Source organism: Taurulus bubalis, assembly GCF_910589615.1.
Source record: "Taurulus bubalis genome assembly, chromosome: 20".
In the NCBI taxonomy this organism is placed as follows: Eukaryota; Metazoa; Chordata; class Actinopteri; order Perciformes; family Cottidae; genus Taurulus; species Taurulus bubalis.
The window spans coordinates 10,785,897-10,804,948 of NC_136608.1; the positions used below are offsets into that span (position 1 = coordinate 10,785,897).

Here is a 19,052-nt window from a genome sequence, read left to right on the forward strand (position 1 = left end):
CACGGCCAGGCTTGCCTACTTGGCAGCCAGTCAGAGGGGCAGCGGGCATTGAGAATGATCTGGACTCTAGAGCAGAGGGGACCTGGCTGTGCTTAGTTCCTCCTGATTACTGATGTAGGGGTGATGGGAATCTGTGCAGCATCACACATTTAACATTTTGGTTTGCCATTTCTGTCAGTAGCATGTATTTGTGTCGAAGTGTGAAAAGGTTACTTTTGATCAAACTGGAGAACTGTGAATCTTTGAAGGTAGAACAAAGCCATGACAACTTTCCAAGCAATCCTGCTCTCCTGCCCATCTTATTGGCATCTTCTCATTACCATTTATTTAGTTTACACTTAAGAATGATTGCTTACTGCAATAGATGAGATCTTCAAGTGCTTATTTTATCTGACCAACAATTTCTCACATTTACAGTGTGTGTTACATTGTGTTCACACATTAAACAATTACTTTTAAAAGGAAAAGGTTAATCGCAAGACTCCATTCTCATGAAAAGGAGCGATGGCAGCTGTGTTAACCGAATATGTAACTGCATCTAAGGGTGTTGCCTGGTTTCTGTCACATTTTTAAAGAGCACAGCTTGAGATCAGAAATAATTTCCATTTTCCACTCTACCGCCCAGTGAGGAAGATTGGTCATCATGTGTGTCAAACAGTCTCCCAGTGATGGCAACTTGTTGACGCCTATATGCATTTATTCTGTCTATCACGCAGAACATAAACAAACCCATTTAATCACACAGAAATATTCCCATAGATAAACAAAGGGTCTCCTTAAGCCTGTGTGATGCGTGTGTGTCTGTGTTGGAGCCAAAGAGGGGTCGTAATCAACGCAAACACATATTGGGCTATCATCTTTTGACCAATATCAAAACTGCTATTTTAACACATCAACTGCAGCCAAACTAAACTTAAGGCTATGGAAATACTGTTAATAACTCTGCATGATGAGCAGAAGGATGAGGTAGAGGAACGAAGGGAAGAGAGGAGTTACAGGAGGAGAATGCAGCAAGAAATGCGACAGATGGTTGTGGAAGGCTCTCGTTAGTTAGCTTGCCTGGTGCTTGTACTTCAGCACAGGTTGAGATGGGACAGATGGAAGGATGTGTGTTTGTGTGTGTGGAGGGGAGAGGGAAAAGACACACACACTCACACGTACACACACAGATTTCTTGGAAGAGGAGGCAGTGGGTAGCCATGCTCAGAAGCTGTGCCAGAGACACGCTGCTCACGCACTTTAAGCATTGATTTAGCAATCAAGAAAACAGGGGAGGGGTAAGAGGAGGGGAGACAGAGCTGGGAATATAGATTGAGAGAGTGAGTATAAGTGAGGACGAGAGGGATAAAGATAGTGAGGGTGTGACACAAGCGGCTCACGCTTTAGAACTGAAGGCAAACAGAGGAGGGAGCAGTGGAGAGTGAGGGAGAATAACACTTTGAATGAGCTAACATGGTGAAAGAAAGAAAGAGAGAGAGAGAGAGGAGACGGAACAAATTAAAGAGAGGGAAGAAGAGAGGTAGGGGTGCTATCTTTCCAGACAAGAGTATCCTTCATCTTCACAGCCCTATGCCTGTGTATCTGGGCTATTTTCAGTTGCTATCCAAGGACACGCCAGTCAGACCACACTATAGGGTGGCGTCGCTTGCCTCATCGCATCTGAAATGTATGCTGGGTAGTCGAAGGACGAACAAGCGCACCCAGAGGAGGGACGATGAGATGAAGACTGTCTGATCAGTGATCATCAGAATCGTGTGTGTATAACAAATGGGCAGTCCAGCTGAGCGTGCTTTAGTTTTGAACATGTGCTCTCCCTCCAGGGCTGGCTGAAAGCGGTGGCATTTTCCCCAGGTTTTCCTTCTCCCTTTGCCTTGAAGACGAGGGAGGGGGAAAGAGAAAGACGCTGTGTAGTGTTTGGCTTGTGTTTGAAGAACAGTTGTTGGTTTGTCTTTGCAGCACTTCAAGCTACTATTTTGGAGAATTTCACCTTGAATTAAATATCTAATGAAACTCTGACATAACATAAATCAATAATTTGTGTGTATTGCACATACAAGACACTGCTGGCATGTATACTAAGTGATCAAAGAGCTGATCACACCACCGGCCTTCATGCCCCAGTAGCTTCCCTTACTTGGTGACACAGCTCTAAGTGTCTCTATTGTCCTTGACTACCTTGTCCGTGTCTCTGCTGTACACGCCATCTCTTGTGTTGTATCTACTGCCAGGATCAGCAGTTACTCCATTGTTTAGTGGCTTCACCATGCTCGGTGAGCTCTGGCCGCAATTAATCATGCCTGCTGCCCAGACAGCATTAATCTCTCCCTGCATCAGAGTAGCGTCTAAACAGGCTGTCATTGGATGAATATACCCACTGTCTTGTGGACGATACGAGGACAGCATACATTTCAGTCCTCTTCGCATAAAATACTGGCGTATATGCGCTAGTATTTACAGGCAGGAGATGAGGTTTTAACCAGAGGGAAAGTCTGGTTTTTAATTGAAACGAGAGGAGGACAAATTAATTTGTGACTTGCCTGTCAGATCCTCTGGGGCTGTCAAGAGTTGCTCGACGACCCCAAAGCAAAACATTTCACACAATACCGTGTATACACTATGTATAAACACACATCACACACATACACAACAGCTGTAAGAAAGCTGGTTTTCTCAAGTAACCACAATCAACACATTTGCCAAACACCATGGGCAGAAAGCATAATCACATACAATGCCGTGTTCAAGTGCAGGCCATTAAGGCTTTGACTGCAAATCCAAGGGAGGGTTGTGACTGCCTGAGTGCGAGCTTTCATAGTTCTCCCTTTTTTCATAAATTAGTGGGTTTTTTTCTTCCTCTTGAGCCATTTGAAATTGGATTCACTGCTAATTAATCATAATTATTTTTGCTAATGATGTGCAAGGCAATGCACTCTGCTGTCTCTGAGACCGAGCCAGCAATTCAAGGTCACCGGAGTTAATCCAAACATGTCACAGATACGGACAGAGCCACAGATAGAATGGCATATCCTGTCCTTGATAGTAAAGTTGAATGTGTGTGACAGTTGTTCAGTGTTTGAATGTGTAGCATTAGGCCGTTTTATTAGTGAGAAATTGGGATGTTCCTTCTTTCTCTGGAATGTGCAGCAAAGCAGCACAAATGGTCACAGCTGTGGAAAGTTAAAATCTGTGCTTCTTTTTTGTGGCTGGTTCTCACCTGCGGAGCAGCAGCTTGGGGTGGTTCTTGCTCTCAAGGTTGCGGTCTATGAGGTCGGACAGCAGGTGCTTTAGGACATCAGTGGCGTACTCCAACTTGCTCTGCAGCACTGTCATGATAAGCGAGGCCACGTTGCCACGGTCCCTCATGGAGAAACCACGCTGGGCCTCAAGGGTGCGAATAAAACACAGCAGGAAGACCTGGTTGTTAATGAGCTGGCCGAAGAGCTTCAGCCCCTTCTCCACTTGCTCCTGCCGGTAGCCTGGCACCTGTGAGGAAACAGGAGCAACATTCATTTGACACATTCAAAATAACTAGGAGGGGAAAAAAGTACAGATTCTGTGTGGCTCATTCAAGGCCATGTCATATAGACAGAATTAGTCATCAGTTTATTTTCAATGTAACATTAGCTCATCGTTTAAACACATTTTTTATTAACCATAATCAATATATAGATCAAGTTTATAGACATGCTATATTAACACGCATGAAAATCAGTGTAGTAAAAATCCATTCACTTACAGTTTCTTTAATTAAAAGTGCAGTTATAAGTTAATAGATCCATCTTCATGCATAAGGGTGGAGAGATGAGAGAAAACCAAAAAGAATCTGAGTAGACGAGGAATTTAACTTCTTCCAGCTTTAGTCTGAAGGTTGAGAATAAAGGCAGAGAAACACTAAACCTCTTGAGGGAATGTTTATTACATCGATGGTGCCGTGTTTCACACTAATGCAAGTAGAAAGGGAGTGCAGTGATGTGAATTCCCCTCAGCTGAGCCCAGATTGTCCCTGCACCATTTATACTAGTCACTTGCCGCACATGCATCCTTTCTCAATTTATTTTCCTAAATGGCACCTATTGAGAGTATTATTTTTTATCTGTCAAGAGCACTTGTGGAAAGACAGCATCTCTTTGTACCAAATGCAGCTGTCTACCAGCATATGTTCTTGCTTTTACCTTGTACCCTTGTAATCTGCTGGGAGCTATTGTTAAGCTATTGCTATTGTTAAGTCTAATTTTATACCGCCTGACAAGATGTGTACAATGGTTTTGTGTGCATGTAATTTGAGAGTTAGCATGTGCCTTTTTTTCTGCATATATGCGTGTAATACAGGCACATGTGAGAATCTAGGAAATGTTTTCTGCCGCCTTTTCTAGCTACCCAAATAAACTAGGATATTTTTTATACAAATATACTGCACAGTACTGTAACACAAACTTGTTTAACGTGTCCCTTCGGACTATGGAGAGCTCAAAAACAGCAATAAATCCTGACTTACACACTCCCCAGTTCTCATAGGGAACTAGAATATTTGAGTTTGGCCGGCTTACAGGTAGAGCAATAAAGTGGCAACCGCTGCTGAAACTGAATCATTTCCGTAAGAATCAAGAGGGAAGTGGGAAATATAATGGCAGGAAAAAAAGCATACAAAAGCAAAATGAGATTCAGCTATGAAGTGAAATTGTCGGGACAATATGGTATATTTTTAGTTTTTTCTATTTCACTATGAAGCACATTATTCCAGTAAGCCTTCACAGACTTCTCATTACCTGTGCTATTACTAACATGTCTGCAATCCACAGTCAGAAATTGGACTTTAAATTATCTGATACATCAATAACAATTAGCAGCCATCAACTGTCTAAGACAAGCCTGCTACTTTTTTCATTAGGCTCCTATTCCACATTATACTCCTCATACAGTTCGGCATTTATACCAATTAAAACGTAATTAATATTGCTTATTACTGGAAAATTCTCATCAGGGATAGAGTGGCCAACCCCGAGGGCAGTGAAATGGGGGTCCATCATTCTCTTAATGGAACAAGACGACCTGCTCAATTACGGCTGTCTGTCAATGTCACCACTGGGGATAAATGACTTGATTTTTTTCTTTTGCTTTTCTTCCACTGATTGATTTTTAATTTGTATTTGAGGCGCAGAGAGAAAACGGAGCAGCGTCTCCTATCGTTTGAGTTATTAATGAGAGAGCGCTGCTGATTTGATGGCCGCCTTGTTTGTTTTTGAAAAAGTGTTGCTGTCGGCCGTCAAAAGGCTTTTGTTTACCAGACAGAAATACAAACAACATCGGTGTCGATTTCACCTGCTGTGACCCACCTTATTGTCAATTTGCTTGTTCATTTTGCTCTCTTCTCACATAAGGCTAATTGCATCAAGATTGTTATTTGATAGCCTGAAGAACAGGTGCACACACTTATTTGCACTATTCAAATTGAAACGAACGTCTCCTTGCTAGCTGTCCTCTTTCAAGAACTGAGTTACAATTGAGTAGATACTGATAAAAATTATTTTAACAGGTATTTTTCCTGTGTCACCATTACTAATCTTCACAACTGGACACATGCAGAAATGAAATAATAATTGTGAGGTTATTAAGTGTTACAAGGTGCATTACACTGTCTAAAGGGGGCTCCATATGTAGTGAAATATGAATGGCAGTGAAAAAGTCTACCATACCTCCAGATCTCGGAGGACAGGATGTTCCTCGATTCCTGGGAAGAGGACCCTCATGGTGTAGGTCCTGTAGTCCAAGAAGGGGATCCCTGCTCCATCCAGATCACTGGTCAGCTCGTGGATGTCTGTCTGTAGCTCTGCAAAAGCTGATGGACAAACCAGATACACAAAGCAAAACAATTAGCTAATGATACCATGGCAGCTATGCTATCAGAAGGTTCACAGTCAACAAATATAATGACTGCGAAAGTGGCAACACCTGGACGCTGGAACTACATTGAACCAACAATATCAAAAAGTTCACTCTGCAAATGCCACTTTTACTTTTGTCCAACCTAATGAGCTTCCCAAATATATGGATTTCGTAATCAACTTTTCATCTTCTAGTTCTAATTAGAAAAGATTTCGTCAAAAGAATAATATTAGCATTTTATTCTGAAGGAGTGGGCTTGTTTAAGCAGAGTAAATACATATTAAAATGTTTTCCCATGGTTGCACAGTTAGTTGAATCTATTGAGGGAGAACCTCTCCTCCATATAACCTGCTACACATCAGCATCAGCCTCTTACCCTCTTTGCACTCCAGAGCCACACGCGACTCGAGGTTGTCCATCTGCATCTGCAGCCTCTTCAGCGTCAGGTCGCTCTCCCGAGACTTGCGCTTGTATGCAATGAGAACCACCACGATGACGAGGATGAGCAGGGCGCCGGCTGCAGCGATGCCGATCATGGCGGAGCTGCTGAGCGGGCTGTCGGACGTGATGTGGACCACACCTGGGGAAAACTCGATCCCACCCACCCGGGCCTTGTGATGGCAAAAGATGAAGGGGCAGTTTATAATCAATGCATGTGCTATACATGTGGAAAGGTTTTCATATGGACAGGCTAAACAAAGAAGTGGTTCAGTATCCCCGAGCTATAATCAGAGGATAATCTTGTGTTCTCCAAGGCAAAAAATATCACAAGTATTTATGAACCATAACGTAATATTGCCTCTGTGAATCCCTTTCAGGTCTATGAAGCATGCCCAGACAGACAGACATATGGATTTGATTTTTAAATGTGGACACCCTTTTGTTTATTTGTGCATCTCCTAACTGTGTTACAGTAATGTGTCCATTTCTGTCCATGACATCGGCTTCAGGTGGTAACGTCAGGAAGCGCTTTGTTGAAAGTGGTCCCTCTTAAAACCTCAAATGGAATCTTTATTGAGTTTGTCGGGGCCCTAATCCTTCTTATTGAAGGCTTATTTGTTTGTCTTTTGTCTGCTTGTGGGCAGTAACAGGAACCACACAGCTGATTGGATTAGAGCTGTAGTCTGTCTCCAAGTGGACAAGACGATGGATAGAAAGCAACACGAGGAATGTCCGTCCGTCTGTCAAATTGTCTATCGATTCGTAGGTCCGTCTGCCTTCTCCACCATCGCCTGCCTATCTGTCATGTGTATCTGTGTGCCTCTCTCTTGTCTTTGTGAGCATGTGCTGTATCACTCACCAGGACCTTGTGTCGACCCGTCAGGTTGGGCGACTCACAGAGCAGCTGGGTCTCTGATACTGTTAACATGCAGGGCTTCTCTCCAATAAGAACGGTGTAGTTCAGCTTTCCATTTCCACTAATGGTTGGTGGAAGGAAGTTTCGCCCCTGCAGGAAGAATTCATACATAATTACACTAAATGTTGTGTTATTAAAGGGAGGGGTAGGATTGTTAGTTAGAGTTAAATAACATATTTACATCTATACTAATCATACTACAAAATGACATAAATACATGTTGTAGGGAACTGAAATTCATAAACTTACAATCAACAAATGCAGATTGTGTGTGTAATACCTATCCTCGTACCTTGAGTATAATGGGGGATCCAGGTTTGAGCTCCAGCACTCCAGACACACTGAGTGGTTCAAACTCAGGATTGGGGTAATAGATGAAGTTGGTGGTGTTGAGCGCCATCAGAGACATCACGTCGTCCAGTTTAAAGCCAAACTCAGTCGGCCTCGCAGACGCCTCTTGCTGCCTGGCCAGACTCATGATCAGATCTGGGGCCTGGCACAGCATGGACGTGGGGCTCAGCACCCGGCACAACTGGCATTGGACAGAGAGAGAGAGAGAAGTTATATTTGTGAATGAACATATCTTCTGCAAATTATATGAGTGCTTAGTGGAAGCAGAGAAAAGTTGTAAATTGACACAAAATGAAATTAACATGCAGAAAATAATGCTTCTTTTTGTCATTTGCTGTGGATTTTGGGAGGTGTTGTGGTGCTTTCTATGTTACTTAGGATACGGGGAGCGACTATGTCCACATCATACCTCGCAAACAAATTAAATTATGCTCCTTATTACCTCACTCATGCCTCTTTGCAACTAGAGCTCTGGCAAAATATCACTTGAACGTGCACCTACATAAACTATATGCCAAGACATCCAATCAGCAGTTAGTGTGCATCTTTTATTGCACAGGTTTACATTCCACGAAGGCAACTGGAGACTCCATTCAAACCGGAAGCTCCTCCATTTCAGAAAAGTACAAAGAAGAACCTGTTGCGGTATTTTTCGCAAAGAAAGCCACCAAATGAGGTGCAGTTAGAGCGTGCGCAGTCTCACCACTATCTGGCTTTGATGTGTGAAGATTCAGGAGTGATAACTAGGTCTTACCCTTCCTTCATTACCCTCCAGAAATCACCTCCATCCTCTCATCACTTCTTTACTCCCTGTCCAGTTATTCTTCTCTGTGATCTTTTCGTCTCTCTTTGACACATTCTTATTCTGTAATTCATCTTTCTCTATACGCCTTTACTGCTCAATTATAGTGTCTCGAACATGTTTTTTTCAGTGTGTTATCTCACTCTTGTATTGCTGTTCTTCATCTTTGCCCTGGTCTTTCTTTTGATTCTTTATTCCTTCTTTATTCACATTTAGTCCACTTCCATACACAAGAGCATTGTCCCATCCGTCATTGTCATGCCCTTCAATATCCCTCTAACGTCTCCATTCCTCTTTGTCTGTCAGGGCTTTGACAAATCAACCACCAACACAGGTCTCATTTCCAGACATTTCCGTCTCATTCACAGACATTGCCACAGTAACCTCTGCCATGCAGCCACTCAAACTACTGCCTGTCACTCTAATTGGCTCCTTGAACATAAAACTTGACTAATCGTGGAAGGTCATCGGGACATCTCTAGCGGGGATCCTGCACTGCTGCATGCAGCAAGGTAAAAAAAGACACTCCTCTGTGCACAAATGTTGCTTGAATGCCTCACATTCAGTGTAAAAACTGAGCTGTGTACGAAAGTGAGAGTGAGCAACACATTTCAGCGCATCTCAGTCCTGTTTGTTCAAAGTGCAAAGCTGCCTGCACGGTGGCTGGAGACGCAATGCCCAGTGCAGACATGTGAGCACAGATGTTAAACGTGGTGCAAGCTCATGCTCAAATGGACCATGAAGATAGCATTACCGCCTTTTGTTACTCCCTCTTCTTTCAATCAGACCACAGAGACCCTTGTATGGCTTTATCTATCCTCCCCTGGGTAAAAGGGTGAATAGAGGGTAGAAGAATTTGATAAGGGACGATCTCTGTGGTTTTTAGTTCGGTGTCAAAACTTCCCTATTGTTACAAAGGTGTGGAGAGGAATTACATCATTCTCTATGAATTCAATTGCAACCTGTTGATCTTCACTATGTCTTCTCAGTGTTTTACTTGACCCATTTACCTCAAAGTGGCACTGAAGCATTTAGTCATACTCTGGAAAAAAAAGAAAATTACTCTGAATCTTACTGTGGGCCTCTTCCTATGGGACGCCCAGCTAATAAGGGAGGTTAGGTACTTAGAAACACTGGTGGTGGTAAAGTTATTTCACTGACTTTACTCTCTTTCAGGTATATGACCTTGGATTGATTTTCCACCGAGATGAAGGCACAAGGACTCTTCTTCAATCATCCACATTGTTTGCGATCACTTACATTGAATGTCTCATGGTTGTTGTATTTGGCTCTGATGAGTGGGGTCTGAATGATGTCCAGGTTTGTTCCCGTCACTGTCACTGGGGTATATCCACTGAGGGAGACAATTGACAACAAGGTTCAAAGGATAGCTAGAGATATCTCCATGTACAGAATCCATAGCATCCATCAATATCAATTAGCAGTGAGTAACATGCAAGCTTTTGTCATGGAAAGTGAAGTGACTGAAACGTGCCCTTGTACCATACCTGTAGATGCTCCACTCAGGCTCTATCTTGGTGATGGTGGGGTCTTCCACATACTCAAACCGCAGGTCTTTCTGGAGGTGGGCCTTGTCAATGCTCACAGACACGGACACGTTTCCACAGCCATGCAGGGAAGCGTGGGTGCTGCAGGCGAGCCACTGGCCACCCCTCCTAAAGTGATGACAGGATGATGAAGACTGGTTATTAGTCATAGTCTACCAATATAATGTTATCCAACAGGAAACTCAGGAGTCATCTCTACAGCTGTTTATCACCGCCACTGCAGACTACTAAATCATTAAACCAATATCAATGTAATATTAAAGAAGGTTGAATGGTTGCTTAAGTGGACATGGATAGATAATTTATTGACTGAGCATGGAATTGGGCATTGATCAGTGGTAGCTGGTGGATTATAATATGTCTTTTCTCAAATCCCATTCCCATTGAAAAAAATCTACTAAGAAAAATATCCACCATCGCTAAATAACAGATGGAAGCTTCATGATTAAAGAAACTACACAGCATTCCTTGATCGGCACCATTTTTTTTCTCCAAGACCATTTAATTACTGTCAGTTTATGTTGGGAAAGAAATGATCTTGCAAAGATGAGACCTGTCAGACGGGGTTTACTCCCTGCAGTTTGACTAACATAGGCTTTGACTGAGGTTTTAATTGACTGTTTAAGTGTGATTGGCAGGATCAGCGCTGGCTTGCTCCCTACTAACCTCACATAAGTGCACGGCTGGTCTTTAAACATGATTGACACGTTGCTCCCAGCATCAAGGTGGCTGCCGGTGATGTTGACAATGGTTCCGCCAGAGACTGGCCCTCGACTGGGCTTGAGGTTGAGAATCCTCGGGATCTGGAGAAAGGGGATTGTAAAGTCACAAGTCGATCAGAGGGTGAAATCAAGGTGAATAAATGATGCGTAACGGGGACATTTTAGTGCAAAAAAACCCCAACAAATACAGGTTAAAGACGTTCAGTGAAGGTAAACAGGAGTTATGCAGTATTTAATGTAAAGGGCAAAATTAGAAGAAATACTAGTAATAATAATAAATAAATAAAATAATAAATAATAAATAATAAGAGGCGGAAAAGTCTGCAATGTTTTTTGTATGCGTAAGGTTGCATTTGCATTCCTAATTTGGTTTAATTTATGTAGATAACCAATGCTCCGAACAAAACTAAATGTTTAACTAATGTCGAAATATAAATTCCAGTTTAATTTAATGAAACAATATAAAATGTCTTTATTAGCCCAGTTATAACTCCTTATTTAAAATAAACATCCTTCCTACCTCACTAATAGGTAAATAATTTTCTAAAATTAAAGGTTGAGACACAAATTAGAGAAATGTATGATTAGTCAACCCGTTTGTTTTAATGAGCTGCAGGCTCCAGAGAGAAATCTACTGAACATTCTCAGCTAAATGTGTTTTGAGTGTTAGTATATACCTGCACTCACTAATCCCACGTACATACACTATACTGTGGAGGAAAGCTTTGACACAGCAGTAACTGATGTATTCCACTGGAAACTGGGCATAGAGTAAATCCTCCTTCAATTAATTTGGCCTTCTTATAATCTCATCTCAGCCTGCTGCGTGGTGTGACATCTAGACCTAACATCATATAATCCTGTACAGATACCCCGTTGAGAAATAAAACTCAGCCAGCGCCCATTAATGGATGACAGTAAAACTGATAAAACTCCATAAAACGAGTACATAACGGCAACAACTGCAAATATATTTCACTGCGTGCGAGCGATGCTGATAAACTGCGTGCAAAAAGGGTTTTGAAAGACCTCAGAAAGTGTGTAATGCGTGTGTTTTTATGTGTTCATGTCAGAGGAATGTATTTATAACCAGAAGTGTTTCTTTCTAATTCTGCACTCATTAGTGACTGACTGCCAATTATGTGTCACTGCTGATACACACATGATAAATGCTGGGAGGGAGAAGCTGGGTCAGAAGCACGCCACGTCGGATCACAGCCAAAACATGTGCGTACAGTATTAATATTAATAGAGTAGGTGAGAGCAGCAAGGTGCTAACATGCATGTGTGACATATACAGCATGTGGGCCTTCTTGTTTATCGAAAGAAAATACTGTATACAATAAATCAATCATCTAGAGTCTTCTCAACCATGAAATTAATTAACCGCAAATCCAATGAAGACAGAAATAACATGCATTTTCACTTTGAAGATCTCATTTTCAAATGAAAATGTTTATGATGATACAAAATGATCAAAGATTAAAAGGGTAGACTCACCACAAAGTAGTAGTACTTGGAGGACTTTGCCGTGAATTCTGGTCTGCACGCTCCAACACAGACCTGCACATTCCCCGTATACTGGCTCTTCTCTGCTTTACCCATCTCACACACTATCCTGTCAACACACAGTAGCATGATTGTGGGCTATATAAGAAATAAGAACATATGGAAATGCATGTGGTATGTGGCATACACAAAAAAGTCTAAACAAACACACTGCAGCAGTTCACCTTACCAGCAAATGCTGAGCAGATTTTGTAAAAGCAATAGACCTAAACCTGTTAGAACCAAAATATTTTGTTTTATTATTTGGCAGCGACGTCACCTTCCGCACACTACCAACTTGTGGGAGAAAAAGGAAAAAGTCTTTATCCTTTTACATATGACCTCAAATACAGCTACCTCTTCTGCTGGGTCAGCATTTGCTTAGAAAGTGCTGGCACACAACTTACTTTCATTGCAGAAGAAGCCCTGGCTCTGGTGATAAGCCAACTTTAAACTAGTTTATAATAATTTGACAGAAGGCCCCTGTCAGAACCAAAGCTCTGGATTAAACTCAAAAGCCAACTAAAATGTGACCTCCTGAACTTTTTTAAATGATTACAGGAATGTGTGTGCTTAATGTCATATGTGTGCTAACATGAAATATGGGTTGTTCTCTTTTGCCCACAGCAGGAGATACACATTAACATAAGGGCATTGTACTCCATGTGACTTAAAGTTACATCTAATTTTCTTGTGGTCTAGGGATTAAGATAATTTGGCATTAGTTTACAGAGCATAGTCTTTGTCTCTCTTTTATACACACACACACACACACACACACACACACACACACACACACACACACACACACACACACACACACACACACACACACTCACACACACACCATGAGGTGAGTAGTCTGACTGTAGGGCATGACAAGCTCAGCTGTGGTCAGAGTGGTTTCAATGGGAATATGGCACGTGAAGGGAGAACACAAACACAAGGCTGAATTCAGGATTTAGCTTTGCTGCACTTCCAAAATATAGTTTATATTCTCCCTGTGGTTCCAGTGCAGCTATACATGTTTTTATTCATAAATAAATAAATAATTGCTGTTTTCAACTGGCTGCTGCCTCAATGGGACTTGCAAATTGAGACTAGATGAGGATTTGCTGTTTATTACATTGTGCTGTCCATGTTCTATAGTCAGTCATCAATGTGAAATGTGACTTACTGTTCAGCAGGTATGTAGCCCTCACGTATGGGGGTGCAGTCCACTTCGGCAACCTTCACGTTATCTTGAATCTCACTGAAATCCAGTCCCAGGTTCTCACCACGGATAGTTACGAGTGTGCCGCCCTCCCTGGGACCCCGCAGAGGTGTGATCTGTTGAAAGTCAGATCTGGATAAATTATTTTGAAGATGTTTTGTTTGTTTTTCTAAGAAACAAGGTGTGGTTAGTTGCACAAGGTATTCTGCGGATACAAAAATGGTGCAATTATATCACAAATGTACATAGTTACTTTTGAGATGGCAAATGACCTCAATACTGCCGTACATTTTCCAGACTCAAAATGAATAGGCAAACATAAAAAAGCTATTTAAATGTATTAACACAATCTGTTTCTATTTTATATCTCCATCAGCTGCAATATTTCTCTCAACCCCTACTTCATAGACCACTATTTTAAATTAAAACTTTATTTGCAATTTATCTGAAATTAGTGTGTCAAACAATTAGGAGATCCGTGACAGTGCACAGTATATTCACGTTATAAGAGCTAGTGACAAAGAATTAATGATGAATGTTTTTCTTAATATGAATGAACATGAATGTTAACTAACGTCTGATAATGAACACTTTTAATAATATTGCAGTCAAAATGCTAATTTCCCAAATGGTGCGAGATAAAAAACATTAGTGTTTGGCAGTAAAAATGCAGTGTTCCTTCTTAGTGTGAAACCACTGTATGGTCGAAGGCTCTTCGCAATAAAGGCTGCTCAGGTGTAGAGGGAGAAACAGGTGAAGTATGATAGGAAAGCATTCAAATGTAATGTTTTCAAATTATTTCTTTGGGAATAGTGTTATCTGCTCACACGTTATGTAACTCCTTGAAAAAGAGAAGACTGGGCCAAAGGGTGAAGAGATGGCTGAGACGGCTCCAGAAAAGAGACAATAAACGACAAAATAACAACTCCAGTGACAGCTGAGGGGTCAAGGAATTGTCATTTCTCAATACTGTATTCACTGAAAACCACGACAATATATTATATAAGATTAACTTAAAACTCGGCACTGGGTGACATCTTTGCAGTAATCACAGTGTCCTTTGATTTATTAGCAACATCTCTCATTGTTGATGAGGCGGTTCTAACATCCATCAACGCTTTACTCACACAATTACTTTTTGGCCAGTGAGTGTGTCTCAGGCCGGCCCAGATGGATGGATGTTAGAGTCGGGCCGAGAATAGTCTGTTTCTATCTGTCTCTGTCAAATAGAAGTCCTCCATGCTGCAGAAAGCCTTTAATGGTGCTGTGTCACCATCCCCCCTGAAAAAGAGTGATCCCGAGGATTTTCACTGGGGCCGAGATTGTTTCTCTGCTTGGTTTGCGTTGGCAACGTGACCTCCTGCAGCGTTCAGGTAGAGGGCTGAGTGAGTGTTTGTGTGTGGCTTTATCTTATGGCTGGAAGCTCTTGCTTGTTGTGGTATGATCGTCCTTACGTTACAACCACATGGGCATCAAACTATTTTAATTTGATTATTTTGTCAAAGAAGTCAACTGATACACACTCAAGTAGCCGGGCTTGAAAGGAACTAACCAATCGAATGACAGAGGCGAGCTCAAGCCAGGTCATGCACAACACAAGTCCTGTGGCTGCCATGTGGGAGATATCGTAATAGTATGCTTCAATGTCTCTGATTAATAAGGCTCCCTGCTGATATCTTAATGAAAAAAAAGGGCCAACAGGGAACAGGGCTACAATACATGCAATTAAAAAGATAGCTAACAATGCACCGAGGCTCTCCATTTATTAGCAAATATGGAGGCTGGCGAGGGACAAAGAGTTAAAGAGGAATTGTGAAGGAGAAGGAAGAAGCAAAAGAATGAAAGAGGGAGAGACGCAATGAGGCGTTGATTAGATTTGTGACTTTGACAAGATAATTGACGGTTGGGCAGAGGCAAACACTTAATCACTTCTCTTGCGCTCTCCCTTTCTCTTTCCATCTTTCTGTTCGAGTCTCTCCCTCTCATATTGTTGATGGGAGATGTCATTATAATGAAGCGTATTAGAATGCATTAGAGCCCTGGTCGTCTTGGAAAAGTCCTCACTCCTCACCCGCTGACAGTTTTTATGGGAGACGTGAGAAGGCTGCAATATGTCCCGGCTGCAGCCTCAGGGATGAGAAATACAGGGACGATCTCTGTACCAGAGCTCAGGGTGAAGACAAACAGGGGAGAGGAGGTGCACTTTATTAATACTGACTCCTTTTAATAATGAGCTTGAAAAGAGACAACATATGTGTTGCCATCTTCTCATCACCTTCCTCGAGAGTTTTGCAGAGATAAAACGATCACAGTGGTTTGAGTATTTGTGAGTAGATCAGAAGGTATTAAAGTCCCCTGGGTTTCAGTGTCCAAAGATTTCAGACTTTGTTCTTCAGTGTCTGACTATCCTTCTTTCTTTAGAAAAAAAAGAGAACTCTTCTGAAACCCATCAGGTTTACGTGATCCATGGAGATTCAAGATTACGAGAAACAATGGGGTTAACGCTGCTGCTTTCAGTAAATCTCCACCAAGGTCGGCCACTTATCTGTATGCTGGTCTATGTCGGACGATGTGGAGAGAGGAGAGCGGACAGCTGAGAAGGGATTAACCTTCCATTCCTGTATCCCTCGCCCCTCTCTCTGTCCAAACCTATCACTCCCCAGGACACCAAAAGGGATTCCCCTCCCTGTCTTTTTTTATCCACGCTTTGCTTCACCCCGTCATCTCCAGTCAGCCACCATCTGTTCTTTACGCTCGTCCTAAGGAAAATGACGCAGAGAGGACCTGTATATCCATCACGGGGATACAGGGAGGCTGTAGGGGTATTCTTCCACTCCTTCAGCATGATTCACATGACTCTATTCTGGCTCAGTCCACCCATCCGTCACCACGTCTCGTTCATGTAAACCCAATCCATCCTCCTCCGGGCATCCTTCCATCCATCTTTCCTTTGCATCCTCTTATCCTTCATCTCGCTGACCCTTCACCCTTCTGCCATTGCCCCTCTTAAATGTCTTGCACAGGTCAAGTCCATTTGCCTCACACGGTGTCTGTGGTTATCAGGAGCACACGAGGGGCTACACGGGGGGTTTGCGTGACTGTCTGTACAGAGTTGATTGATAACTAGCAAGAATGAGGATGATTCGTCTCTTTCAAGGTCTTATATGGAGTATCCTAGTGTTGTACGTTCACATTGAAAATAACAACTCGCAGTTGTAAGAATAAACATTTAAAAAAGGCCTCTTCTCAGGATTTATGTTGATGTGAATCTGGTATATCATTATCATTCAAACTTCTGACGAGAGTTGCTTAACTGCATTTAAAAAAAGGTGTAAACATATCACAGCCTCTTCCATTAAGTTGAAGCAAGCAGAAGGCATTCATTAATGTTGGCATTGCTTGGCCTGCGTAGATGCTGATGTGTAAAGTTTGTGCTAAATGCATGGACGTATGTGCACACTAATGCATCAGTGCCCCGGTGTGTGTCCCACCTGTGTGATCCTTGGGTGGGCGCACTTGCTGTTGATGCCGTTGTTCTCCAGCCACTGGCTCTCGGGGTGGGGGCAGTGTTGCTTCAGCATGCAGCGGTTCTCTCCTTTGCACCAAACACATCCGAACAGTGGGTCTGCCTTCAGACACAAGCCACAGCTTCCACGCTGGGCGTCACACTTGTACAGATGGACTACGTGAGAGGGAGCGAGGAAAGAGAGACAAAAGGAGGGAAAGAAAACAAGTGGAGGGGGGGGAGATAAGGGCCGAGGGGAAAAAGAGTGGTAACTCATGTTAACAACCTTTGTACAAATTATTACAGAACAGCAAATGCATGCAAATTTATTGAGAGCAAAAACCTCTAAAATGATGGACACCGTAACACTTAAAAATACACATTAACTAAAATCTGGGTTGTTTACCCAAATCTCTCAATGTCTGTCTGCGGCAATTTGAATATGCAAACAACAAACCTTTGAGATCCACATTCGTGGATATCTTTGTCTCATTATTTCTACATCCATCATCATCATCATCATTATAAACTCTCTGTCTCCGAGTTCCCACCATTGTTGCTTCTGGCCGCTGCTCATTCACCACACATTTAACATATTATCTCCATGGCGACAGGCGAGCCATTTTTTTTATTAATTGCCATTAGATACATGTGTGATCTGTCCATCAAATGTGGACCTAGGATCAGCTTTCTCCACAGGCATACACGGGTAGGGGAGGGCGGTAGAGAAGGATCTCTAGTTCAAGCATCTCTCTCTAACTTTTGTTGCATTTTGATTTTACACTGATGCTCAAGGATATGTTTTGTATTTGACTCAGACACACATCTACACAATCATAAAACACACAAATACTATACAGACTTTGCCTTACAGCACCGTGTCATGTTGGCATATCATCCATATTTTAACAATATGTTTCTGATGCCTGACTCTAGCTGCCTTGGGTCAAAATGAGTTGTTTTCCTGTCAGAGAACTACAACCCCCAGCATGCTGCTGTTTCCCTGCCCCAGCATAGATCACTCAGTGTGGTGGTGCTCACTGGTGGATCGCCAGTGGCCAAACTGGATCAAACTATGCAGCAGAAGGCTGAAAGCTTACAAATGCAGCACTGAGCTGTCATTCCACATACAGCATAGGTAGATTGGATAGAAATAAATCACATGTTTTGTTTTTTCTCTGTGTAAATCTAGCCTGCAATAATAATTTAGCTTTGCTTATTGTATTCATTATTTGATCTGTAATATTTATTATTACTAGTTATTTATTTTCATCTCAGGAAATGTAGTCTGACAGTGAAGTGCAGGACAGACATGCAGACCAGTGGATAGAGACGGGAAGGAAAGTGTAAAGGATGTGTTAAAGTTAACCACTCAACATGGCAACATCAGGGGATGGATGCTGCACCTTGGAAAACCGCCCGCCCGCCTGTTGCCATGGAGACCGGCTCCAACGGCAACAATGGGAAAGCAGCAGCTTTACTGTGTGTTTGTGTCTGTGTACACGTGTGTGTGCGCGTGTGTGTGTGTGTGTGTGTGTGTGTGTGTGTGTGTGTGTGTGTGTGTATGTGTATGTGTGTTTAAATGAGAGTTTATAAGAGACTATGTCAACTGAATGTGTGCAGAAGCAGTGTGAAAAAAACTGATATGGATTCACGTGTGTGTGTGTGTGTGTGTGTGTGTGTGTGTGTGTGTGTGTGTGTGTGTGTGTGTGTGTGTGTGTGTGTGTGTGCGCGCGTCTCTGTGCATGCTCACCTTTGTTGTGGGCGGGGTTGTCAATGCTGAAATCTCCGTTCCAGATGACGGTCAGCTCCACGGGTAGACTGCTCATCTCCATCCCATCATAGAAATACTATCACCATGGCAACCATAGAGGGAAAGAAAAAGAGACAGGGAAGAGAACATGAGAGAGAGAGAGAGAGAGAGAGAGAGAGAGAGAACATGTTGAGCTACTTTAAACTGTCTAACATCTCCAAGTCCAAAAGGCTCCTGTGTAACAATACTCCTTTGAATGTAAAATGCATCCTCAACAGGTGGCTGTAGAAACACGGCATTCCCAAACACAACATACACACCAGCTTTCAAAGACGTGATTACTTTTCATT

The 19,052-nt window shown here is 42.4% G+C and overlaps 1 protein-coding gene across 1 annotated transcript in view; it reads right to left on the reverse strand.

Moving 5' to 3' along the window:
- The window catches only part of plxna4 (plexin A4), a gene marked incomplete at both ends in the record, with an annotated part of 187,388 nt that overhangs the window by 25,188 nt on the left and 143,148 nt on the right, over nt 1-19,052 (reverse strand). Inside the window, 12 exons of the mRNA XM_079236038.1 lie at nt 3,215-3,483; nt 5,694-5,836; nt 6,260-6,494; nt 7,184-7,330; nt 7,533-7,772; nt 9,654-9,747; nt 9,902-10,069; nt 10,628-10,764; nt 12,184-12,301; nt 13,409-13,560; nt 16,936-17,126; nt 18,703-18,799. Coding sequence (XP_079092164.1) covers nt 3,215-3,483; nt 5,694-5,836; nt 6,260-6,494; nt 7,184-7,330; nt 7,533-7,772; nt 9,654-9,747; nt 9,902-10,069; nt 10,628-10,764; nt 12,184-12,301; nt 13,409-13,560; nt 16,936-17,126; nt 18,703-18,799 — 1,991 coding nt within the window. The remainder of the gene's footprint in view (nt 1-3,214; nt 3,484-5,693; nt 5,837-6,259; nt 6,495-7,183; nt 7,331-7,532; nt 7,773-9,653; nt 9,748-9,901; nt 10,070-10,627; nt 10,765-12,183; nt 12,302-13,408; nt 13,561-16,935; nt 17,127-18,702; nt 18,800-19,052) is intronic.